Source organism: Cuculus canorus, chromosome 8, assembly GCF_017976375.1.
Source record: "Cuculus canorus isolate bCucCan1 chromosome 8, bCucCan1.pri, whole genome shotgun sequence".
Lineage (NCBI taxonomy): Eukaryota > Metazoa > Chordata > Aves > Cuculiformes > Cuculidae > Cuculus > Cuculus canorus.
This window is the reverse complement of record NC_071408.1, coordinates 17,459,524-17,484,318: the sequence shown is the minus strand read 5'-3', so window position 1 is coordinate 17,484,318 and position 24,795 is coordinate 17,459,524. Positions and strand designations below refer to the sequence as shown.

Genomic DNA, 24,795 nt, shown 5'->3' with positions numbered 1-24,795 from the left:
TATTTTGAAATGTATCTGCAAATTAAGATCACACAAAATTAAATTTCTATGCAACAGTAGCATTTTAGAGATAATCTATCTTATGAAAGTCTAACACTTAATTATGGAAAATGAAATAAGAAGCATGAAAATTATAATTGAACAGTAGTCCCTCTGATGCATTCACAGAATAGAGTACTAAGAAAATCTTATGAATCCAGGGAAATGTTATATGGGTCAACTCAAAAAAAAAAAAAACAAACCAGAAACAATGGGAAGACCAAATCTCACTTTAAATACATATTCAAGCATTTCCATCAGTAATTTCTTCTTCAGCAAGCTGAACACCCAGCATTTTCACTGCCATCAACACCTCTTTGAAGTTGAGACCTCTTCAAATGCATTTTTCTGTTACATGAATTTCTGTCACCACTCTTTCCTTCACCTGCACCACAGAGAGCATAAAAATTCACATGAAATCCCACTGGAAATGCAAGAGATCTATAAAAAGCTGCAAAGTGTCTTCTGTCATCTTCAGCTCTTTACAAGTTTCTCAAACTGTTGAGGGAAGAGAGCTCTGATTACCCCATGGAAGGAGCGAGACGTGAACTGAACTAATCAACAAAAACCACCACAAATGCCTTAAACCAGCCTGAATGGCATATCAGGCCGCTAACGTCATACACGAGCTAAACTGAGAACCTCCCCATGGCAGCATCAGCACCCACCACATGGGTCTGGATCGGGGGTTTTGTTCAATAATTTCATTATCAATAACAAACACCCACCATTTGCCCGACTCTGGCTGGTACAGAATTAATGAGCGCTTTGAGAAAGTGCAAATCAGGTCTGCTATCCTGTTTTTATAAAGGGGTTCCTTACAAGTGCAGACACCCCACCCCAGATTTAGCATGGCCTTCTTCCCAGGGCAGTGAGGCTGCTTCCTACAGATCCACCTAAGCAGAGTTTCTTGATAACAAGGAGAGGAAATGGCCTCAAGCTGCATCAGGGCAGGTTTCTATTGGATATTAGGAAAAATTTCTTTACTGAAAGAGTGGTGAAACACTGGCGCAGGCTGCCCAGGGAAGTGGTGGAGTCACCATCCCTGAAGGTGTTCAAAAATCATGTAGCTGTCACTTGGGCATGGCTTAGTGGGTGCTGGGCTGATCGTTGGACTTGATCTTAGAGGTCTTTTCCAACCTAAACAATTCAATGATTCAACAATTCTGTTCTAAAGACAGTCCTATCAACTCTAAAGGGGAAAAAAAGATTATTTTACATTAGTATAACCCAACAAATCTTACTGCTATCAAGATTTTTTAATAACATATATGACTTATTTACCTAAAAATTGTTTCTCCTGCATATGCTGGATACTTACATTCACCAACATATTAGTCATTGCTTAATTATTGCTACAAAGCCTTATTAATATGTATGATACAGAGCTCACTGGCAGGAACGCATTTTAATGAAGTCGCTGAAAGGCAACAAGCAGTGATTTCTAGAAGGTTATGCCATGACTGACAATAGCAAACTGAGGCAGCTCAGGGACAGGATGAGGTCTGGAGGGGGAAAAAAAAGTCAAATTCCTTTTAATATTTTAAACATAAACTTAATTAGAAAGCATTTAGGCATTTTGACTGAGTAGTTCCAGCTCCAAACGGCTTCCAACCCCCCTCGAGAGGAGCGTCATCACCGGGAATGCTTCTTGGAGCATGTAGCAGACCGTGGGATATTATGCAGAGAAAAAACATGTTGGGAATGAGACATTTTGTGGCCATCCTGTATGTGATACAAGAAGCGGTTACTATTATAAAAAGTAAAATATTTTTAATTTAAGCTAAAGTACAATTAAGTTTCATCTAAGTAACTGTATTTTTTTGAGTTAGACAGAATGTCTCTTTGGTAGCATGTTTTGTTTTAAAGTGTTTTCCCAGACACTGTTTATTCTTTGGAGATGTGAGAAACACTCTTTCACTGGAAAACATTGAAAAGGACAAAGTCCTCGAAGCAAAGGCAACAATATTTTTGTTTTACAACTCAGTGCTGAATTGGACGCCCTTCTAAAAAAGGCATACATCTTGCAAAAGCACTGGGTATACGTATACTAGTTGTAGACAAAGAACCCTGTAAACCCTCAAAGAATGTTCATTCGTTTTAGATTACTCAACCATGTCTGGAGACTCCCTTCAGGTTATCTCCTGACCTGAACCAGCTACATCTTACAAGACAGATTTGTATGACGAGACAACTGAACATACAAACCAGCTGCAGCAAAACTTATCAATTAATTCTCACAGTGATGATAATGTCTTGTGTTCAGTGTGATTGGTTGAAGGAAGGAATACATCATTAAGAATAATAAGAATCAAATCTTGGCCAGCTTGCAGCAAGCAAGAATGTGACTGTAACAGCAGTTTAGCTTGTTTTACAGTCCCCCAGCAGGAACACAGGAGAGACCTGAGCTCACCGAAAGGACACAATGAATAGATAAGATAAAGAGCATCAGAGGATTCTGAAGACAGAACGGAACTGTGATGTTGATTATTGAGTTTGGCCATTTTCACGGCATCACTGCTGAACAGCTGTGTCTGCTTCTGTAATGCAGAAGTTTGCAGTCTCTGTTTGCAGTCTCTCAAAGGCAAGGTCAGGCAGAGCTGGAGCCAGCTCGCTCCAAATCAGCCAGAGCTTTGACTGTTGTGATGTTCATAACATTATAAACAGATCTTGGAAAGGAATAAAATATGCATAAAATTTATACATATGCATGTAAGTGAGGGGCAGATTTAGGCTTGCCGTAAGGAAGAATTTCTTGACCCTGAGAGTGGTGAGGCACTGGCACAGGTTGCCCAGGGAAGCTGTGGATGCCCCATCCCTGAGGCGTTCAAGGCCAGGCTGGATGGGCCTTGGGCAGTCTGAGCCAGTGGGATGTCCCTGCCCGTGGCAGGGGGGTCGGAACTGGGTGATCTTTAAGGTCCCTTCCAACCCAAACTACTCAATCCATCCTGAATTTCCAGGGGTTTTCCCGTCCCCATCTCTGTTCTGGCTGCACAGGACAGATGGAGATCGCTCCCCGCCGCCGCCCAGCCCTGATAAAGGACGCTTTTCAACCTCCAGACGGGACCTCAGCCGGTTTCTGGGTGGCGGTTTCCGCCTCCCTCGCTGGGGCGGGCGCTGCCCCCTGGCCTCGGGGCGGGCTCGCGGGGAGGCGGCACCCGGGCGGGGCAGAGGCGGGGGGCAGTCCCTGGGGCACAAGTCGGCTGTGTCCCGCCGGGGTGGGGGGGTGTCCTTCGGGGTGCGGGGGGCTGTCCGTGAGGCGCGGGGCGATGTGGGGCGCGGTGCCCGCGCGGCGGCCGGGCCGGCTGTGCCGCGCCGCCTTCCCCGTGCTGCAGGGCCGCGTCCCGCCCGAGCACCGGCAGCTGTTCCGGGAGAACCTCAGGAACAGCGAGGCTGCCCTCAAGAGGTACGGACGGGGGAGAGTCGCTCCGCTGGAGCAGCGTGTCCTGTTCTGGAATCCTCAGCAGAAGGACATGGAGCTGTTGGAACGGGTGTAGAGGAGGCGACAAAGTTGATCCGAGGGCTGGAGCACCTCCCATACAGGACAGGCTGAGAGTTGGGGTTGTTCGGCCTGGAGAAGGCTCAGAGGAGACCTTATAGTACCTTCCAGTACCTGAAGGGGCCTACAGGAAAGCTGGAGAGGGGGACTGTTCACAGAGGCCTGTAGTGATAGGATGAGGGGGAGTGGGTATAAACTGGAGAGGAGCAGATTTAGGCTAGACATAAGAAGGAATTCCTTTACTGCGAGAGAGGTGAGGCACTGGCACAGGTTGCCCAGGGAAGCTGTGGCTGCCCCATCATTGGAGGTGTCCAAGGCCAGGTTGGATGGGGCTCTGGGCAGCCTGATCCGGTGGGAGGTGTCCTTGCCCATGGCAGCGGGCTTGGAAGTGGGTGATCTTTAAGGTCCCTTCCAAGCCAAACTATTCCATGATTCTGTGGTTCCATGATTCGGTGATTCTCTGATTCTGTAATTTAGACTAGACATTTGGAAGAAATTCTTCACGATGAGAGTGCAAAGGCACTGGCACAGGTCACCCAGAGAAGCTTTGTACGCTCCATCCCTGGAGGTGCTGAAGGCCAAATTGGATGAGGCTTTGAGCAGCCAGATCCAGTGGGACATGTCCCTGCCCAAGGCAGGGGGGTTGGAACTGAATGGTCTTGAAGGTCCCTTCCAGCCCAAACCATTCTACAGTTCTGAGTTGCTGACAGGCACTTTTAGTAACTTTTTAACAGAGGAAGCACACTAATTAAACAGTCCAGAGATTAAAAAAGAATCATAGAATGGATTGAGTTGGAAAGGACCTTAAAGATTATCTGGAATTGGATGCTGCTAGTACGTTTATTTCTGCCTGATGTTGGGCATCTCTTAGAATCATAGAATCTTAGCATCATAGAATGGTTTGGGTTGGAAGGGACCTTAAAGATCATTCAGCTCCAACTCCCCTGCCTTGGGTAGGGACAACTTCCATTAGGAGGAGGGAGAATGACCTCAAGTTGCACCAGGGGAGTTTCAGATTGGACATCAGGAAAAATTTCTTTGCCGAAAGGGTTATCAAGCACTAGAACAGGCTGGCCAAAGATGTGGTTGAGTCACCATCCTTGGAAGTATTTAAAAGACGGATAAATTAAGTGCTTAGGGCTATGATTTAGTGGTGGACAGGTACAATTTGGCTTGGTGATCTCAAAGGTCTTTTCCAACCTAGTGATTCTATAATTTCACTGGATCAGGTTGCTCTAAGCCCCATCCAACCTGTCCGTGAACACCTCTGTGGATGGGGCATCCACAACTGCTCTGGGCGACCTGTTCCACTGCCTCACCAAAAAGGTGATTTTTTCACCCAACCGTGTTGAACCTTACACTAGTTTCCTTGCTGCTTTTTTCCTGGGCAGCTACTCCCCAGAGTGACTATTGCAAAGATCTGCACTTAAAAATGTCAGCCCCCAAAATGAGTTGCCTGAAATGCTTCAATCTATCTGCAGACTGGATTTGAACCAGTGCCATGTGATTTTGGTTTGCATACTTTGCCAAGAAGTATTTTTTCTAGACCTCCGTAAAATCTGTTATGTGTTTGATGTTTAATGCAAAGATGTATATGGTGATAGATGCATTTACCAATCCCTTCTGAAAAAACCAGTTTTGCAATCAACTGACAAATTCACTGCCAAAAGCAGGAAAACATATTTTATAAGTTTGTCCTTAAAGATCAGATGGCAAAAATTCAAACACCTTTGTTCAGACGAATAAAACGTGAGCTGGAAGCAAAGCTATGGAAAACACACTGTGCCCTCCTGTGGTGGCATTTATGACATTATTCAAAATCCTTAGCTTTTTGCACCTGAGGCTTTTCAGTCTCTAAAGTCTGCAGGAAGCCAACGTAAGATAATGGAGTTACCTGCGGAGTGATGCATAAATAGTTATGTCAAACAGTATTCGTAGTTAAAGTTGATGTATCTTGTTGAAAAATGTTTTATTTGAAATAAATTAAGATTGTGGTTTATTTCAGACCAAATTATTTGAGATACCGTATTTGTTTGCAGTTTATTCAGTTCTTTATCAGTACTTGATGTTGCCCTGATGATAACATTTGATAGTTGCTTTCTCTCTTGATGATTCTAGTGACACTACTGTGTTTGCTACTTTTAAAGTATATCTGTAGAGCGTGCATTGCCTCCAAGTGTAGTAATTTATTCTACTTACCAGTTACTGACTTTTATCAGAAAGACTTGTTGGGGGGAAATTAAGGAGGGAACCCTTGACTGGATTCTTCCCTAAAGCAGATGGAACATGGAGGTAAAAGTCTGTGCTGAAGTAGGACTAGCAAATTATGGTAGCCTTATTAATAGCTGTGGGTTGATAGGCTAATATTGTAGGGCAGTATCTCAAAGCTAGCTTGGGTTGCTGGTGAGCGGCCCCTTGTCAGTACTCTGCTCACGGGGTTGCTGGTAGAAATCAGGTATGTTCATGTACTGTGAAATACTGTGTGTTGAGTGTCCCTGGGCAACACCCAGGGGAGGTTAATAATGTTTTAATAACAGGGTTTAATAATGTCTATTATCTATGAGCATAAACTGCAGATAGAGTATTTATTTCACTTTGTTTTTTTCTTTATTAGACAATTTTTTGAGTAATGAAACTAAAATGCTGGTTTTAAATAATATACCTTGGCTTTTATTACACTTTGTAAGAAACAATAATCTGAAAATGTGAATTAATCTTTGTTCTTGTACCATTTATCTGAAAACTATGAAATACATTTCAGTACTATGTTCAATCTACTAGGAGACAACTTGTAAGTGAAAGTAGGTTTCATTAATTGAAACTTTGTTTTTTAAATCAGATATACAGAATTGCTAGAGATGGTCAGTAAAGGAGGGGGAGAAAAAGCCATCTTGCGTCATACTCAGAGAAACAAGAAGCTGTTTGTTCGTGAACGCCTGAAGTTGCTACTTGATGATGAATCTTTTCTTGAGCTGTCTCCGCTGGCAGGCCTCGATATGCCGTATGGTGATGTCCCTGCTGCTGGGTGCTTCACTGGTAATGGCTAGCAAATGTAAGAAGTGTTGTGGGAAATCGATGAACTTCATTTGTGTCATTGCTCGTAGCTTTAAATGTGATTCCCATTCAATCTAAAGATGGGTGTGGGTTGAGGGTGTTGATTTGAGCAGCCCGTGTTGGAGACAAAGCCTAGAAGGAAGAAGAGTTTTGAACCAATGTGATCCTTAATATAATTTGAGAGGCACTGTTTGGCCACAGTGGTGAGTAAGTGACGGGAGGCAGCACGCATTAGTTGTATTCTGTATGTGCTGCACACCTCCCTGGAGTGACCAGCCTCGCTCACTGAAGGCAAGGTGTTTGCTCTCGCTGGGAAAGGGATGCATGTAATAATGTTAATGGAATATTTTAATATCTTAAGAACGCGTTTTCCTACGAAAAGTGAACATCAGCTCTGTCCATTAGCACCTCCCAACATGGAGGAGTTCAGACACCACTATATTATTCTTCTGCGATTTTTGTTGGGAACCTCGGAGAAACCTTCTAAGGAAAAAAAATCTTCCATTTCTGCTAGACTTAGTAATATATTCTACTTACCAATTAATGATTTTGTCTCAAAATATGTAGGGTGATGTATCGAATAAGCCATTGTCTGCTAAAGGAAAGAGGACCAGGTTACTGTGAGACACAGGTGCTGTGATGTTTATTTTGTAGTATTTTTCAAATTGATAAGACTTCTCATTGCATTTCAAAGAGCAGTTCCAGTTTAAAAAGTAACGAGAAGAACAGAGTATGAAATGCTATCTTTTGTCACAGATTATGTTTTTCAGTTTTATGTAGATAATTTTTAATTGCCTTTCCTGTTGTCTCAAGAGTTGGAAGTCAAACTATATATTTTTTCTCTCATTTTGACAGCAGGAGTGAGTTGATTTCGAGTTCTGTCTTCTGTCATTTAGATTTAAAAAAAAATGTTATTGGCTTTCAGCTTGTTATTCCAGAGTAGAGCTATGAATTGCTTCCCTGAGTGGTATTTACAACTTAATTTGCAGCTTCTTGATATAGTATTACTGAAAGAACATCCTAGCTATAATTTGGCCTCCTTGCTTTGTTTATGGTGTTCTGGAGAGCCCTGGTAAGTGTCTGTGGTGCCACTTACAGGAATTGGCAAAATCTGTGGAGTCTGGTGTGTGGTGGTGGCAAATGATGCAACTGTGAAAGGAGGAACTCTGTATCCAATTGGAGTGAAGAAACAATTGAGAGCTCAAGAAATAGCCATGCAGAACAGACTGTTAACAGTGTACCTTGTTGACAGCGGGGGAGCATTCCTACCACTACAGGTAATACCTGAACCATCTCACAGGAGAGAATGCCCATGTTTATCTTCATCATAGTAATTTTTAGCAATAAACCTCAGATTTATGTTTTGTTTTCTAGATTGGCTGATTTTTATTACCTGTTATACTTAAATTGGGTTTTGTCCACAAATCAGAGTCCAGGAGATTATCTGAAAGTCTGTAATAGTGGTGGTCACTTCAGCTCATCCTGCATCTAGCATCTAACTGAAGTTTAGAAACTTGAATATCAGTTTGAAGACAAAGCTGACCAAGTGTGCGTGTTCCACAGTGTGCTTTATTTTAAACTTAGAAAATCTATAAAATAACTCTCTATTTTATTTTAATGTTTGTGAAAGTGATGTAGTAACCTCCATGGCCTTTAAAAAAATGTTCTTTTTTTGAAATTCTTACTGTAAAAGGAGAATTTGCACAGGTTACTTTGCAGTGTGCAGAAGTCATGTCATTGCAGAAACTACAGTAGTTCCTTCTGCAGACTGACAGCAAACACAGAAAAGGTTCTCACTTGACTTAAGGAATTGTATCAAAAACTAAGTAAAAAGGGAAGTTGTGCTGAAGTTATTTGACAGATAAAGTGTGAACGAGAGCTTCCCCTTCTCCCTGTTTACAATCTCAGTTTGTGTAGAATAAATTGGGTAACAAAGAATTATGAAACTTAACCCTGTTGTTGAAATGCGTGGGCATTTTTGTGGAGTTGCGCAGTGTGTAGGGGGAATAAGTACCATAGTGAATATACCATAGTGAATGCTGTATATGAAAGCATCAAGTGTGATTGTTAGTGGTGACTTCCCCAGAGACGGTTACAATGCATTTGTGAATGAATGAAGTGAAGAGAAAGTGTTGGCTTTTGTAGTTAATGCTGAAACTCACTTTGCCTTTTCTCTGTGCTGTCAGTCAGAGCTATTTCCTGACAAGTCACACGGTGGCAGAGCTTTCTACAATCAAGCAATAATGTCTGCCATGAGAATCCCTCAGGTACAGTGTCGTTTGGAGTGGAAGTAAGTGCACTGCATGTTTCTATAATGGAGTTCTGGAAAAAGTTTTGTTCTAATACACATTCTAGAAACAACTCACCAAACATGCAAAAAAATTCCTAAAGGTCGCCTTTTTTATTTGTAGGAAGAGACTTTCAAATAGTACATCATGTAACAGAAAACTTCAGCCTTAAGGATCTTCTAAGTGTTTACCGACTGGTGGTGATGGAGAAGCATCAAATCACTAGGTTATTTCAGAGTAAACATGAAACTCTCAAAACCAGCATTGTTGTTCCTGCTTGTATTTATATTTCCAGCTTGTTGTTCCCTAAGCTGTGACTTTGTCTCTTGAATGTTTCTGAAAGGAATGTCATAGATTTCCCTTTCCATTCTCTCCAGCATCTTGGTTTGTTTTGTTTCTGTGTCCTTCAGCTGGCAGTGGTGTGCGGCTCGTGTGTGGCTGGAGGTGCCTACTTACCAACCATGTCAGAAGAAACTGTGATTGTAGATAAAATCGGTACACTCTTCCTTGCTGGTCCACCTCTGGTGAAAGCTGCTACAGGAGAATATGTCTCTGCCGAGGACCTAGGAGGAGCGAAACTTCACTCTGAGTATGTAAAAGGAGTCTTAAAAGTAGGAGAGAATTCAGCATACTTAGCTTTAAAGAACCTGTCATTTTATCTTAAAACAAAGTGACTGAAGCTACTTCAGTGACAAGATCCAATAGGGTCCTCAAGGACTGAAAAACATGCAGTGAAAAAACCCCAGTAGCAATGATACATGCATTATTACAAAGGCTGGTGGCACTCAGTAATGTACGTGGGAGTATCACGGGGCTAGATTTAACCCTTTGAAATGAAAAAAGTAACATGACATTGTAATTCCTGCTTTACTGCTGCCCACAGGAACCCTCTGCTTCCACAGTGTGTGTATCTGTGTACACACACACTCTTTCTGATAGAAATCTCACATAAGTACAGAGGTCAGGATCAGGGCCAGAAGTAGAACCAATTAATACACTGTTTGCTTTCCTTCTCAGGTATGGGATTTTTGTTAGATCAGCCAAATGGAAGCAAAACTAAGTGATGTTACGGGGTGAATATGGGACTGGACAAATCTGGTTTTGGTTCCCCATTTTTCCACATACTTTCTGAAGAACTTCAGGCAAATCAATTGCTCTGTGCCTCAGAGGGACCAGCTGTAGAAGAGGGATAGTATTACTTCTTTTTCTAATGTAAACATTATCAGAGTACATATATTAAAAAAGTATTTGTGCATGTTGAAATACTGTGATGATGAGGAAAATGCATAAGAAATTCTTTTTTTTCCCTAAAGAGTAGAGAGGTCGTAAGGCTTCTTTCCACTTGCCTGCTTCTGAAGACATTAGTCTAATTCACAGAGGAGGATCTTAATACTTGTTAAGGCGCCTGAAGCAAAGAAGAAAAATGGAGAGCCTGCCTGCCACTGCTGTTAGTGAGGGCTTCATAGCACGAGATGAGCAATCAAGAAGTAAACCTGTTAGTAGCTATCGAACCATTTCTTTAATGCTGTTTTTCTGGTATTTCTGCTTGTCAGAATAGTTACTCGCTTCTAGCTAGGGGAAAAGGGTGGCTTTGCTTCTCTATTCTTGGCGTTCTTTGCTGTGTATGGTAAACAGATTCCTTATCTTTCTCACAAAACAAACACTAGTGTGACACTCAGCCAACAGGGTTATGTGTAACAAGTTCCTGTCTTTATATCTGGGCTGGAAGTGTGTATTTTTAAATAATTTTAAGATTTTTTTTCCCCTTTATTATATTGTTTGCAACAGCATCATCATGAAAATAAATTCAGTGTTGTTTCTATAATATAGGTAGACACAAAAGTCATAGGGAAGAATTTCTTACTGTGAATTTGTTTCTGGGTGGGTTGCACAGAAATTCCACTGACTTACTGCTTTCAACTCATTCATACAAGAACAGAATCACACCGTATTTTCAGGGAGTTTGAGGAGTCATCGTACAGGCTAAGGTTTTTGCTTTTGTTTGTTTTTTCTATCAGAATTCAGGTGTCATTAATTCAATACTAATTAATGTTGCTTTCTCTCCTAGAGTCAGTGGCTGTAGTGACCATTTTGCATCTTCAGAAAAGGAAGCCTTTGAATATATTCGAAATGCTGTCTCAACAGTAAATTATGATCCGCTGCCAGAGAAGGCCACAGAGCATGACAGCCCTCTGTATAGTTCTGATGAACTCTTGGGATTGGCACCACAAGATTATAGCTGTAGCCTTCCTGTAAAACTGGTAAGGTGACAGATACTGCATTCCTTTGTCCTTTCACTCTGCCCTGGTTAGCAACTCCAGATTACAGGCAACAGGTTGTTCTTGCTTGGAGAATCTCAAAGTACTTGAGCAATTCTATATTATTGCCTAATCAGTTGCCAGACTCCCTTAAGGCTGCAACAAGGCAGAATGGCAACAGTTCTGTAGAATTATAGAAGATGTTAAAGCTGAAAACCTGCTGGAGATAATTACAGATTACGCCATCTAATTCCAACTTGCTCTTGTGTCAGTATGTCCTGTACTGTCTTGAGAAAGTGCACTCCTTTAAGTATCCTGTTTTCCCCTCCCCCTGCTTCCCCCCACCCTCAAATAGTCAAGATGCTGTCCTGTAACTTAAATGCCTCATGAAAGTACTGAGGATTTAGTGGAGCGTAAGACATAGAAGGGCCTTCTATGCTCTTCTAAGTTGGCTTCTGGCATAACATAAGTCTCCCTACTACTTGCATGTCTTTTAGCAGAGCTATCCTATTTTCACTTAAATGTCTGTATTAAAGACTATTTCTTTGCAGATTCTGAGCCGTCTGATGGATGGAAGCAGATTCCAGGAATTCAAGGCTAATTATGGAACAACATTAGTAACAGGATTTGGCCACATGGAAGGGTAAGGCTATAACATTTCACTTAGCAAAGAGCATGGACATATTTGTCTAAATAGCTTTCATATCATCATCAGGTTTTATGGCATTCCAGTAACAAAGTTTATGAAGTTCTGAATCAGTCAAGAATTGTTAATAAAATACTTCTGGAAGGTCTGATCTTCTGTCTCCGAGCTCTGAATTCATCATTCTTAGGTCAATTAGCAGCAGAGTCATTATAAAACAGTGGGTTTCATGACTTTGTGAAGTGATTGACTGTTCACAAAAATTACTACCTAGACAGCTGGGATAATGAAGTCTCAGCAGATTCCTTAAGAAATAAGAAACAACATCTCTAAAAGTGTTTCTTTCCAAACTGAGTTGAAAGCTATCATTCCTTCTTCTGTATGATAGAGATGGAATAATACCCATACAATAAAACCTTGCGCAATTCAGATCAGATTGTGTTATTAACACATTCTCGAAGCATACAACATTGCAGTGAAATCATGTTAGGGAAAAAAAAAAAGGTAGTAAAATACATACTTTTCAGACTGACTGTGTTGTTTGTTATAGGAAGAGCCCTGAGTTCTGGCACCTTGCATGCTTTCTGGCAGTGTAAGCTCTGACCGGTCATCTAAAGTTTTACCTGCCGTCTGGGCATTAATCCACGTTAATGTTAACATATCGGGAATGCTGTAAGACTTCTTGTTAGGTATGTGAGGGTCCTCGAATTAAAGGATACAAGTGCATCCTTTTACATTCTGAATTTCCTGTAAAAGGGCAGATCTGTGTGTGTGCACGGATATTTATGTTTCCTTCCTTCAGAACACTATGAGCTACAGTTTCAGTATTTCTGAGGTTCAAAGGTGAAAAATGCTCATGTGTCTGTTTTTTAGGCACTTGGTGGGGATAGTGGCCAACAATGGGGAGCTGTCTCATGATGCTTCTCTCAAGGGCAGCCATTTCGTACAGCTGTGTAGTCAGCGGAACATTCCCATCCTCTTTTTCCAAAATACTGCTCCGCATTCAGCAGTGCCAACAAGCATCTCACAGGTACGGCATTTTTAGTTCACTATGCTTAATTCAAGCAATTCCTAGTTCTTGTTTGAAGATTACATTTTGAAAATTGTTGTTAGGAAAATTGTTTTTTTGTAAAGCGTGGGACGTGGTTTAGTTGGCACAGTGACGTTGGGCTGATGGTTAGACTGGATGATCTTAGAGGTCTTTTACAACCTTTATGATTCTATGATCTAAAACTTTTGTTTTCATTTCAGGCAGAGGCTTATTCCAACCGGTTAAAAGCCCAGGCCTCCATGATGGCTGCTGTTGCTTGTGCTGCTGTTCCCAAAATCACCATTGTAATTGGTGGCTGTTACGGGAGTGAGAGTTACGTTATGGTATGGGTAGCATAAATGTTAACGGGTTTGATAACAGGCTTTTTACCCTTTACCAGGACTTCATAGCACTTCATGTCAGCTGTTGTTACAGACATTTAGCTCAATTTGCTATTTTAACTACTTTTACAGTAAGAAATGCATTGCAAAATGTGATCACAGAAAAATGTGTTCTGCATCTAAGAATCTAAAGTCAGTTCTCAAAAAAATGGGTTGTCTGAAAATGTTCCTACTTGGGAGCCAGTCCTGCCTTTCTCAGCACATTATTTGCTTTCAGTGACCAAGGAACCCATCTCCTTTAGTTGCATTACTATGTATGCATGCTGTTCGTGCTGCCAGTAAGGGCAATAGGGCTTTTTGCTTGCTTAGAATCACAGATGGTTTAAGTGCTTGGAGGAAAAATGAAATCATAAAATACCAGTACTGAAGGCAGTGGGGGTTGTGATGGTTGCTACTGCAGTGTGTCTGTACTGGTACCAGAGCTGTATCACTAATGCTTTACAAATTAGACTGTATTATATTCTGCCTTTAACTTGATTCTGTCATCCTACAGATGTATTTTTGTTATTAATTTCAGTGAGTTTGTACTATGCATTTTTTTCATAGTGTGGCAGATCATTCAGTCCAAACTTTTTGTTCCTGTGGCCTAATGCAAGAGTTGCTCTTGTGGATTCAAGACATTTCTCCACAGTCCCACAAGCTGGGGACAATGACTGTACAGGAGATGAATCAGAGCTAAAACGACTGAAAGAAAAGTAAGGACATGAAATATAAACCCTTGTGGTTACACTGGGATTTAATTAATAGAATTACCTACTTTTGTTCATCTTACAGATCAGCACGTCCCAAACAACTAAGGCAAACCTGAATCTACTGAAAAATATTTTAAATTCCCATGTAGTTCCATGTCTGCTCTTGAGATCTTCCCAAGGAAACACAGATGTTTGACTTAAAAAACAAAACCAAGAAAACACCATCCAGCCCTGAAACCATACAGCCCCAAATCAAGATATTTTGCTGTATATTAAACAATGGTGATATGAGTGTGGAGGATGGTCTGTACTGCAGAGTGATCAGATCTGTTATGTATTGTTTGCTGGATCCAAATTAATTTTAATAGTTGCACTGCACATTCACTTGAGATTGAAGTATATGCCTTTTTCATCTGTGATTTTGTTTTACCGGCCTGGTGGTTTTATTACATTTTAATTAATGCTCTGTCTTCTCCAGGCTAGAGGAAGAAAGCAGTGCATTTTACTCCACTGCCAGACTCTGGGACGATGGTGTAATTCTACCTCAAAATACTAGAAAGGTAGGTTTTCTTCACATGTTCTTTACATTTTATCCTTGGATCTTAATAGGATCTTGTGGCAAATGCACAAGCCAATGACTCGCTGAAGGTCAAGGAGCATGCCGATCCCAGAGCCAGGTCTCCCACTTCTCACTCCATTTTCTGTGGCATTGAGCTTTGCAGTTCTCATCTTTCTTTTCCCCCTTAGTCTATCCAGAAAGCTTCTGTTGAATTCTGGTTACCTTCTGGTTTCTTGACTACAATGTTTTCTCATTGAACCTCTTAATTGTCTTTACTACTTGATTCTCGTTTCAGAATCCTTTCTTTTCTGGTCTTGCATAGTCACCTATAGCTTCAGTCTTAAGTTCAGGCTCTTTACCCTTGAGGTTGTTTCCATTCTTTTATCCTAGGACATTTATTTTTGCTACTTTCTCTTCCTGCTTGTCATTTTCTGCTTACATTTGGGATGCATCCCTCTCCGTCCTTTTTATTTGTTTTTTAAATTGGCAGACAACCACTCCATTAGATTTTTTCTGAAAGCTGCTGCCTTTGTTCTATTTGTCTTTGATATAATTACTCATTAGCAGTACTTAAAATGTTGCACTTCTGAAGCTGTTTACTTAAAGATCACAAATAGAGCCTGCTATCAGTTAGTCTTGCTAAATATGGTACATTTTGATGGCACTACATAGATGTTAAATATATTTTGTGGGGTTTATGGGAGAGCACCAAGAAGTACCTTCTAGTACCAGAGCCCCAAGACTACCTCTCTAGGAGCTACACATAAAAAGAAAATACCAGATAGCTGAAATAAATCATTGTTCCTCTCAGGTAACTTTTACCAGCACACCTCATTTCATGTTTGGATGCTTAGCTGGATTTTCCATTGTTATTATAGTACTTTATCCCAGTTCATGCTGTTAGAAGGAATTTATGTTTAGCTTTGAACTGACAGCATGTGCTCATTCAGATCCTTAATGTGCTTGTTTAAGATAGGCTTTTAAAAGACTGTGCTCCGACAGCATTGGAATATAGAGAAAGAACAAAACCAGTCCTGTAGTTTCAGTTCCTGTTGTTGCAAGACACCAAGAAGGAGGACTTCTTAGAAAAAGATAGATGTGGAAGAGGAGGATGTTCTGCTAACTTTTGATATAGTTTGCAATCTTAGAAGTGTAGCTATGTAATAACAGAAATGAATTATCACATGAAGTATTTGCAGTGGAGTTTTACAGCAAAACAGCTTCCCAGTGTTCCAAAAGTAATTCTCTTGTCATCACAGTGACTTTAAAATGGTCGAGTGGTCTCTCTATGCTAGGCATAAACTTTGGGATCCTGACAACACTTCTTTCACATTGCCCCTGCCCCAGTACATGGCTCTGACATATTTTTCCCCCTAACACTGAAGCCAACAACTACTGTTCTTAAGTGTTCATTGATACAAAAAAAGAACAAATGAATGCATTACTGAATGAATGCAAAGCGAGTAAGGTTTACTCATTTTCTGTTTTAGAGTTTTACTGTTTCTATTGCTTTTTGTTTTTAATTAGGTAATTGTGCAGTGCTTAGAGATTACAGAGCAGCAGAAGTATCAGGTCGTCTCTCCATGTCAGTATCCCATCATCAGGATGTGACTGCAGCCATTCGCAAAAAATGAGCCTGTTAAAGTTTGCACGCTGTACTACAAATCTGAAGTGTAAATGACTTTCTAATTCTTTGATACCATTAATAAAAATATTAAGCCATCACAGACAAACAAGTACCCTGGAGTTTAATTCTATTAGCAACAGGTTTGTATTTTGAACTGCAGCCTCATACTACATTAGTTGAAAATTCATTTTGTGAAAAGGAAGGACAAAGCGGAAAGTCTAGAGCACTCCAAGGGAGCAAATTCATCCCAAGGAGTAATCATTGTTTGATTCTTTTCATATTCCTGTTTTAGCATGAAATCCAGAACTCAAGAAACTGTGCTTTGTTGAAAGAAATGGGAAAGAGAAAACACAGAAGCTAATGTGTGCTGTTTTCCACCTTTTCGTGTGTCCTTTTTGTAAAGGACAAAATGCTTCCTGCCACTCAGCCTTGGGCTGCCACTTCGGGTTCCCAAAGCATGTATGGGAAGGCTCCAGGTGGATTGCTCTAAGGATACTAATGGGGTGACCAGGAGGGGATTTAAATCAGCACAGGCTAAAAATTACCTTTTCTCAAAGCAAGTAGCAGAGCTTAGTGGTTGTTCTACATACTGTTACCCTGTGTGCAAGGTTACACCGTGTCATTTCATGCATCTGTCACTGCCACAGTGGTGAAGTTTAATGTTGTAGAAAAAACCCTCCCCCTTCAACCCCAAACTTCTTGTTTTTAACAGTACATCTGGAAATTATGCCAAAGGGGGCATTTGAAAATACCTGCTTAAGTATTTTGAAGAATCATCAATAAAACTGACATGCTCAATTGTAATGAAGTAGCCATACAAACAAAAGTGGTGTTGAAGGAATTCAGGTCATTTGAGTGCTTGTAAATGGAGGCTGCACCTCTTCAGAGCTGGAAGAATGCAACGTGTTGCAGGCAGCACTCACGCTCTTTTGAAGAGTCCATGGAAAGTCACAGGAATATTCACCTCCACTTCAGCCCTGGCAACCTCGCTCATGTCTTTGGCATTGAGGATGAGGAGGTAGGCGGGCTTCGGCCCCGCACCCGGGCTGATGACGATGCTCAGCACAACCCCTGTAGGTGAGAAAAGCAACCAGCTTGTCCCTGCTTCTCCTTTAATTTTTTCAACATCATGAATTACTTTATAAATTTATAAATTACTTTCTAATCCTGCTCCTGAGGTTTAATGCGACAGGACACCCATTTCTGGATCCTGGCATCTCTGAGTGGAATGGATGGGATGTCATAGCTCTTAGGTTGTTTGTTCATTTGTGTACCCTCTGGGTCAGTCGTTGCAGAACACAGGAATGACCACACACTAGAGTCTGTGAGAGCATCTGACAGAGCCTTGAGGAAGGTGATGCGAGCGCAGAACCTGGTGTTAACTCGGCTTGTGGAGAGTTAAGCAGGGGCTTAACTCCCAGAAAGTGAGATTTAAACATCTTTCTAAAATGCATGTTGTCTACTTCAGTTAAGGAAAGTTTTAAGAATTAGGTTAAACCCTTTTCATCTTAGTGGGACTTAAGCCCCTGCACAAGCACTTTCCAGAGAATATGGAATTTGGTTCTGAATAAATGAGAAAGAGCAGAGCCCTTCTTCCAGTAGTTCTTCCAGTCTCAGGTAATCCTGTTTGGAGAGGAGGAATTTGGGGAATAGGCAGACACCTTTTGAGGTTGAGTGCTGCTGCTCACCTTCGCAAATAGACATGGGTTGAAGGATGTGCGAGAGAGTGTGCAGAGCCTGGCATGAATACAACTACATGTCCTTGAGTGACAAAGGCTGAACTCATTCCACTCCGGCATGAGGAGGGTGGGGTAGAGATTGAAAGCACGCTTAGTTTAAGAGAGCTTTACATTTAACAAAATTCTGCTGCCTGGAATTCCTTAAATATTGCAATTCCTGATGAAAAAAAAATATGCTAGAAATTGAGGCCAACAGATCTATACCTAGAGGTCTTTCTTCTCCTCTGTTTTCATTCCATATTAACTATCCCATGTTCCCCTTAGAAACTTCCCACTGGTGTGAAATCAAGGCACACCTCATCTGGGAGCTGCCTGCAGGCTCTGCTCTGGCAACAGCCAGACCTGGAGCTGGCTGACAAGCTTTCCAAATCACAATGCCATTGATGGACTGAAATAAAATGGGAATTACCATCATCTTCCTCCAGGGCATCTGGATGGGAAACGAAGATCGGCTCCGATGGGTATGAATCCGGCTCCTGCCATACCCAGGTCTCCTTTGTTTTAACGTTCAGCTTGCAAAGCTAAAGGTGGGAAAAAAACCAAACCTCCCATATCTCATAAATACTCCTTCTTGTCCCTAAACTAAAAGCTCACTGAAAAGACGTGCCTCATCCAGTCATTGATAGTTACCCTGTCTGGAACAAAGTGGTTCAGCCCCAGCCCATACGTATATGTGTAAGGTTTCCCACCGTATTTCTTGTAGTTGATCTGAGGAAATTCAAAGGCTACAATAAAAAAAAAGTGTGTGAGAATTATTGGGCTGTGGCGTGGAGGTGGTGCTCATGTTGCCACTGGCTGTGCTTTGGGGTCATCATCTTACCATGTCGCGGCCCTGAGAAGATCACTTCTGGCTCCAGCCAGATGGTCTCATCACTGCGCAGTGTGGCCGTGGCTGTTGTGTAGGGCAGGGTGACCAAGTTCTTGCCCGTGTCAGCCTGGGACAAAGAAACAAAGACCCCAAAGAAATGGAGACACAAGTTTCTCTCTCTGCTCGCTCAGATCTGTTGCAAACTGCATTGAACAGGGATGAGCCACAGAGCCCATGAGGCTCCAGAAGTGCCTTGCAGTGGTGGCTGCTTCCATTTTCTGACTTAGCAATAATGCAGTAAGAGTGCCCGCTGCTGAAGCCAGCCTGCACACCAGCCTTCCCTCTGCTCACAAACACACGCATAGCTTTTTTTCCCCTCCTCAACACAGTCAGAGGTTTTAATGAAGAACTGCCATGCGGAGTTGCATGTTTTGCTTGATTGCCATCACAAGCAGGGGTGTCCATGAGCTTTGCTGCTCCACCAGCAGCCTGGCTGACCTGCATCCCCCTACAGCCCGCAACACACCCGTCAAGAATCACAAGTGGGATCACAGGAAAAAATCTGGCGATTGCAAGCCAGCGAGCTTTGCCCAAGGCTGGCCATTGAATGGACCTCACACAGCGAGTTGGGGCTGGAGGGTTTAAGCACATGCACGGCTGCTTCTTCTCTGCTCTTTGCATCCTCTACAATTAACTGCTGCCCCATGCTCTCTGCTTTGAGCAGTAACATACGGGAAATAAAAATAGAATAACGTTGATTGGGTAACGAAAATAAAAAGTTTCTCTGAAAACTCATACTTTAAGTTCCCTCTGCCCCTTAAAATGTTTAATTTGAATTAAAGCGGGTGAGGCAGAGCACTAGCAATGCTCGGCCACAAGCCCTGCAGGGGAGCAGTACAGACACTGGCGTCTCCCAGCCCTGGTGGCAGCTGGTACCTTGTCGATGTTCAGGGGTAGCACATATCTGCGAGCCTCTGGCTGCGGAGCTTTCTCTGCCTGTCGCTTCACTTCATCCCAGTTTGCCCGTAAATTGGCTAAGTAGAGGTAATTGTAAACAAACTCAAACCTGCACAAAAATGGGATCACAGACAGAAACAAAGATGCCATTTGCAACTGCGGGGATTCAAATGCAGCCATTTTCTTACTAAAACTCGATGGAATGAGACAAGTTCTGGCTCATATCTTTTTTTTACTCTGAGGAAAACCCAGCCACTGCTGTTTTTTGTCCCGAGTGTCCTGCAGCAGCAGCCAGGACTCCCTCAGCTCAGGGCAGCCTGGCAAAGCAGCCAATGCAGGCTTGGGCATCATCATTTTGGTGCCACATTTCTCTTTGTTAACAGCTAAAGTAGCATTCAAACTTCAACCAGATCCTGCTCATTGCAGCCCCAGGAGCCAAAATAGCAACAGCACTTGGGTAAGCACTAACATCTATTAAAGACAAAGGTAAGCAAGGTCTTGGTAAAGGAGTTTCAAACAGGCTCTCTGCACCTCTGGGTAACTTTCACACTGTATAGCCTATGTGTGAATATTTAGATGGTTTGGAGGGAGTTGGTGCAAGTGTCATGGGCGATTCCAACAGCAAAGGGATATGCCAGGGAAGGGACCATGTGTCTGGTGTTGGGACTCTGCTGGCCCCCACCAGCTCATGCCAAGGCAGGCACAATGCCACAGGGACCTTGTCTGCCTCCAGGCTCGATACCACCAAGACTCACCCCTTCCAGGTGCAGAGGTCAACAATCAGAAATCCATTATCTTCATAAGTGTTAATGTGATGGAAAAGGTTGAAGGCTGAGGTGCGGTACTTGATGTTGAGAAGCCTGCCTTTCTTTTTCTCAGCCACATGAAGCCAGACCTGAAAAGCAAGCAGGTGCTTGGCGTAGGCTTAGAAAAATGGAGGCGAAACTGATATAATGGCCCACACAGCTCAGGACCAGCGGCCCAGTACAGCCCAGTTTGGTACTGACTACTGCTTACCCCCATGGTTTCGTTGGACTCGAAGCAGTCCATGTAGTTGGCTCCCCAAAGGCTCCAGGAGGAAAGGAACTTTAGGAGGTTGATTTTCACTGGTGTTTCAACAAACACTATGTAGTTCGAGGTTAGCCCAAAACTGTTTCGAAACGTATGAGGAGCACATCAAACTCACTGTAGTTAGTTGGGACAAAACCCATGTAGAAGTTCATCTTAAGCACTGAACACAGCATGCAAATCATTGCTTAAAATGACGGGAATATAAACACCCTGATTTTGGTAAATCACCTAATTTTAGTTGCTGATCACATGCAAGAATAACCCCTGCGTACCACCTCTGTAGAGCAGCCCATGCCAGTGATGCTGGATCCGCGTACCCCACCTTTGTGTGCTTGCAGAAATAAAAAGGGACTCTGAGCCTGCACTCGCTGCTCAGAGCGGCTGTTCTGCCACCAGAGCACGCTGCGCATCATCCCTCTCTCCAGCCAAGCTGCACTGTACATACCTCACCCCACGAAATTTACCTGTGAACGTAAGAGGGCTTAAACCTATCACTGCAAGGGAACTGAACCACCACCTCCGACTTGTTCATCGGGTCTTCCTTGTCTGGAATGGGACAGTTGAAGGGTTATGGAGGTTTTTCATCTGCGCTCCATTAGCCTGCATTTATAGTGCTTACTCACAAGGTTTTTCTGCTTTTAACACAAAAAGGTTCATGATTTAGAAACCACTTTAAAGTATTTTACAGGTAACATTTCCGCTACTTAAAGCCAATAAAATGTAAAGAAGATGAAAAAAAAAGTAACTCAACAACAAAACTAATTTGAAAGATAAAAATATGATTTATGGGTCAAGACCCTCTCCATTTGCTCAGAGGTGGAATTAACTGACCTGCCTGAAGTGGAGGAATCCGTATGATGTTATATGCGAGTGCAAAGTTTTTTCCAAAGCAATTGCCAATGTTATAAACTGTCCCATCGTTTTCAACATGGGGATGAGCTGTTGCCCCGTTGACAGACACGTATTTACAGAGATCCACCTGGGAAGAAGATGTAGAAAGTCAAGAGCTTTCTTGGCAGGAGATGGGAAGTCAGCAGCTCTGTAAGGCATTGCAGATCAATACTATTTCACTTCAGATCTGGCAAGTTCTTCTCAAAGCCCAAATCACTGTCTGTTTAGTGAAAAGGAGGAAAGCAGCAAAGCCAAACAATTCAAGACAGTCAGGTGAGTTGATATATTTACTGGGAGAGGTCTGGTATCCTGGGGTCCAAAACGAAAGGCTCTGCAGGCTTGACATTGGTAACACAGCAAAGAAAAACATCAAAACAGGTGTTCTGCATTACACATGGCTCCTCAAGCTGAATGTGGCTTAGCTCTGATGTAAACAAAGGCAGCAGTGAAGCTTTGGTAGGAGCCCTCTGCTTGTGGTCCCCTTCGTCCATGCTCCAATCTAGCTCCAGTCTGCCAACTCCAATCCAAACCAAAGGGTCCATGGACCTCCCATTGTCTCATATTAATTATTGCTCAGAGCAGCAGTGGATTCGCTTACAAGTTCGTTCCTACTCTGCTCTCACTCACCCTCACAGCTGGCTGCTCCTCCGCATCATCTCCCTGACAAACCCCAACTCTTGCTTTGTTGTAAGAGGCCGTTATTAAACATCTTCATTTCTGTTTTACTCCTCCATGTATTTAGAAGCATAGTACAAAGCCCCACCTGCTTAATTGTCTCTAATGTATCTGGGTTAATTTTGGTTATGAAGTTGGTCTCAGTACAGGCATAGTAATCCTCGCCAACAGGGTAGACGTTAACGAGCGCATTATCAGTGACCTCCACACCTTTGAAGTACGAAAAAAACCTGAGCAGAGAAAATGGACAGAGTCAGGAGCTTCTCGGAAGTGGGAGCACCACAGGACATCACTGCAAAATCTACACCCACAAGGTACCTGGAAAAGATGTTCTTGCATGGGTCTGGGTACGCATAGGTGCCAAATTCTGTTATCACGATCCTTTTCTCGGTCATTGCTCTCACGTAAGCATCAGTCCTGACAAACCTGCGGAGGGAGAGAAGGTACACTACAGGTATGGCTGTAAAACCACAATGGGCTATGCAATTAAGATATGAATATTCTTGTGATGAGCCTCGTGAGACTTCTGAGAGTCACAGGTCCCCGCAGCCTCATGTTGCATCTGAGTCCACTAACAGCCTCCCCACTGTGGCACTGGGAAAGGATGTCTGGTGGAGAGCCAAAGCTGGTGGGAAATACACCACTTTGTCTAAAAGTTCTGCACCAAACACCCGAAAGTCAATAGCTCATCAGCTTCTAACTGAAAATACATTTCATTTTTCAGAGATGTCATAATTCTGTCACTGTCTGCAGCTACAACCAGCCTGCCCTCCCCTCTTTTCCCAGATGTTCTGTAATCCATACAAAAAGTTGCATTTCTGCTAACTATGAGCAAGTTTCTGTTATCAGCCAGGTTCAGCTTCACTGTTAGAGATCTTCCAATAGACCTGACATAACCAGTGCCTCCCACGAGCTGGGCAGCAGAGCCTGTCCCCGGCACCAAGAGTTGGTAAATGCTTCATTATTTATTTTTTTCCTTGGGAAACTACCACCTACCTTCGGTGGTAGGTGACATGACCCTCCTTGAAGTCGAACTTGTGGAGGAGCGCCTGACCATCAAAGAGGTGATAGAAGGGCTCTGCACCCACCTCGAACAAACCAGGACCACATCTCAGGAGACTTCCTCGCAGCCAGGTGGGAATCCTGCCTGCAGAAGATGCAGGGTAGGTACATGCAGACCATGGCAAAGCAGACCAAGTAATTTTCAGTACTGAAATGTCTACAGATCCCCCATCTAATCTGCCTTTCTGCTATCCCAAAAATACATCAGCCTTGTCGGGTCCTTTACCTCCACCCCTGTACTCTAGCCCTTGCAAGCCTCTGAGTACTAGTGGCCCACAAGCTCCTGAGACCACAAGCTGGGCAGGAGGAGATCAGGGAGCTCACACCAACCTGTGACATGGGCAGTCACTGGAGAGGACAGCTCCTCCACAGTCTCAAAGAGCTTCTTGTAGCCTCCAGCAGGATGCTCAACTCTGGAAGGGCCAGCAGACCAGGGATTAGCCAGGCTTTGGGATACCTTCAGAAACCCCTCAACCTCAACGGAGGGAATTTAATTTCTGGATGGACCAATTTGCGACTTGCAAATAACTTGAGAGGTCAGGAGGAAGAAGTGTCACCCTTCACAGGCTCCAAAGGTTCTCAGCAGCTACTGCAGACACCTGCAAACCATCCTGAGCACATGGAGGAATAGGGAATACCAACAGAACAACCTATGCCACAGCTCTGCCAGCAAACACCCTCACCCAACAGACAAGTTCAGGATATCCTGAAACATCAGGAAGTAAAATCCAACTTGAACCTCCCAGGATTTTTTTTTCCTTTTTTCTGTAAACAAAGCACAAGGAATACATATCTGAGAATTCTTTGTTCGGTTCCAGTTTTGATCCACTGCAGAGCCCATGAAGACAAGTAGACACAGTCTGTGCAAGGCATTGTCCTTCCCCTCCAAAATATGGAGGTAATCCTGGCCTTCCCAGACCAGAATCATGGCTTGGCATGGGATGTACCAGCCTGGACAACCCCACCATAGGGAACACCCCACTCCCCCTCCCCTTCCAGCTGCACTGACCTCCCACCTCATAACCCTCCAGCCAACACTACACCACGACGGCATCTGTTGACTTGCTCCAACACAGGAAAGCCCACAGGAATACTCACTGGCTGTACATTTTCTCCCTGATGAAGGGCCTGAGCCTCTGGCAGCCAAGTGCGCAGCAAGTGCTGTGTGCTAGGTATTTAAGGGGCTCTGAGCCCTGCCAAGGGGAGCCCTGTGTCCAAACCCGCTCCCACCAATGAGCACACCCCGGGAACAGAGGGGGCTTTCACTGCCAAAATCCTCCCTGTGCTTTGAGAGGTTTTGTCTTGCTGTTCACACAAAAAAGGGCTTTGAATGTTTTTCAGACCTAAATTCTTCCCAAGCAGAAGTGATTACAAAGGAAAAAAACAGAAAGGAGTGAAATGGAGCACACTGGAGTCGTGCCGGCTGACATGCCGAGTGCTTAGCACCGCCACTCAGCTCATCGGCACCCTGCAACACAGGGAGACCTTCCCAGCTCTGACAT

At 43.1% G+C, this 24,795-nt stretch overlaps 2 protein-coding genes across 3 annotated transcripts; one reads left to right on the top strand and one right to left on the bottom strand.

Moving 5' to 3' along the window:
- The first annotated feature begins 3,276 nt into the window (after positions 1 to 3,276).
- Positions 3,277 to 16,122, top strand: LOC104066596 (methylcrotonoyl-CoA carboxylase beta chain, mitochondrial). 2 transcript variants are annotated; one of them, XM_054073239.1, is made up of 12 exons: positions 3,277 to 3,445; positions 6,378 to 6,574; positions 7,691 to 7,869; positions 8,779 to 8,859; positions 9,291 to 9,469; positions 10,949 to 11,141; positions 11,690 to 11,781; positions 12,655 to 12,811; positions 13,033 to 13,155; positions 13,759 to 13,907; positions 14,383 to 14,464; positions 15,991 to 16,122. In XM_054073239.1, exons 1-12 carry the CDS (start codon positions 3,309 to 3,311, stop codon positions 16,072 to 16,074), a joined length of 1,653 nt encoding a protein of 550 aa, XP_053929214.1. In that variant the 5' UTR covers positions 3,277 to 3,308; the 3' UTR covers positions 16,075 to 16,122. The 2 variants fall into 2 exon arrangements, with proteins under 2 accessions (XP_053929214.1, XP_053929215.1); XM_054073240.1 differs by lacking the exons at positions 14,383 to 14,464; positions 15,991 to 16,122 and adding an exon at positions 13,987 to 14,376.
- An 880-nt stretch (positions 16,123 to 17,002) lies between these two features.
- RPE65 (retinoid isomerohydrolase RPE65) lies at positions 17,003 to 24,453 on the bottom strand. The gene is made up of 14 exons (XM_009569196.2): positions 24,392 to 24,453; positions 23,624 to 23,706; positions 23,228 to 23,378; positions 22,550 to 22,657; positions 22,320 to 22,461; positions 21,497 to 21,644; positions 21,130 to 21,211; positions 20,612 to 20,744; positions 20,350 to 20,489; positions 19,574 to 19,703; positions 18,650 to 18,764; positions 18,460 to 18,554; positions 18,239 to 18,350; positions 17,003 to 17,161 (listed from the first exon to the last, which is right to left on the bottom strand). The coding sequence occupies exons 1-14, from the start codon at positions 24,400 to 24,402 to the stop codon at positions 17,010 to 17,012; spliced, it is 1,602 nt and encodes a 533-aa protein (XP_009567491.1). The 5' UTR covers positions 24,403 to 24,453; the 3' UTR covers positions 17,003 to 17,009.
- Between the last annotated feature and the right edge of the window lie 342 nt (positions 24,454 to 24,795).

Coding starts and splice junctions, on each gene's coding strand:
- LOC104066596 (XM_054073239.1), top strand. CDS start 3,309: ATGTGGGGCGCGGTGCCCGCGCGGCGGCCGGGCCGGCTGTGCCGCGCC. Junction 8,860..9,290: donor CTGCCATGAGAATCCCTCAG/GTACAGTGTCGT, acceptor TGTGTCCTTCAG/CTGGCAGTGGTGTGCGGCTC. Junction 11,142..11,689: donor GTAGCCTTCCTGTAAAACTG/GTAAGGTGACAG, acceptor ATTTCTTTGCAG/ATTCTGAGCCGTCTGATGGA.
- RPE65 (XM_009569196.2), bottom strand. Junction 22,462..22,549: donor TGCAAGAACATCTTTTCCAG/GTACCTTGTGGG, acceptor TTCTCTGCTCAG/GTTTTTTTCGTACTTCAAAG. Junction 20,490..20,611: donor AGTCCAACGAAACCATGGGG/GTAAGCAGTAGT, acceptor CTTGCTTTTCAG/GTCTGGCTTCATGTGGCTGA.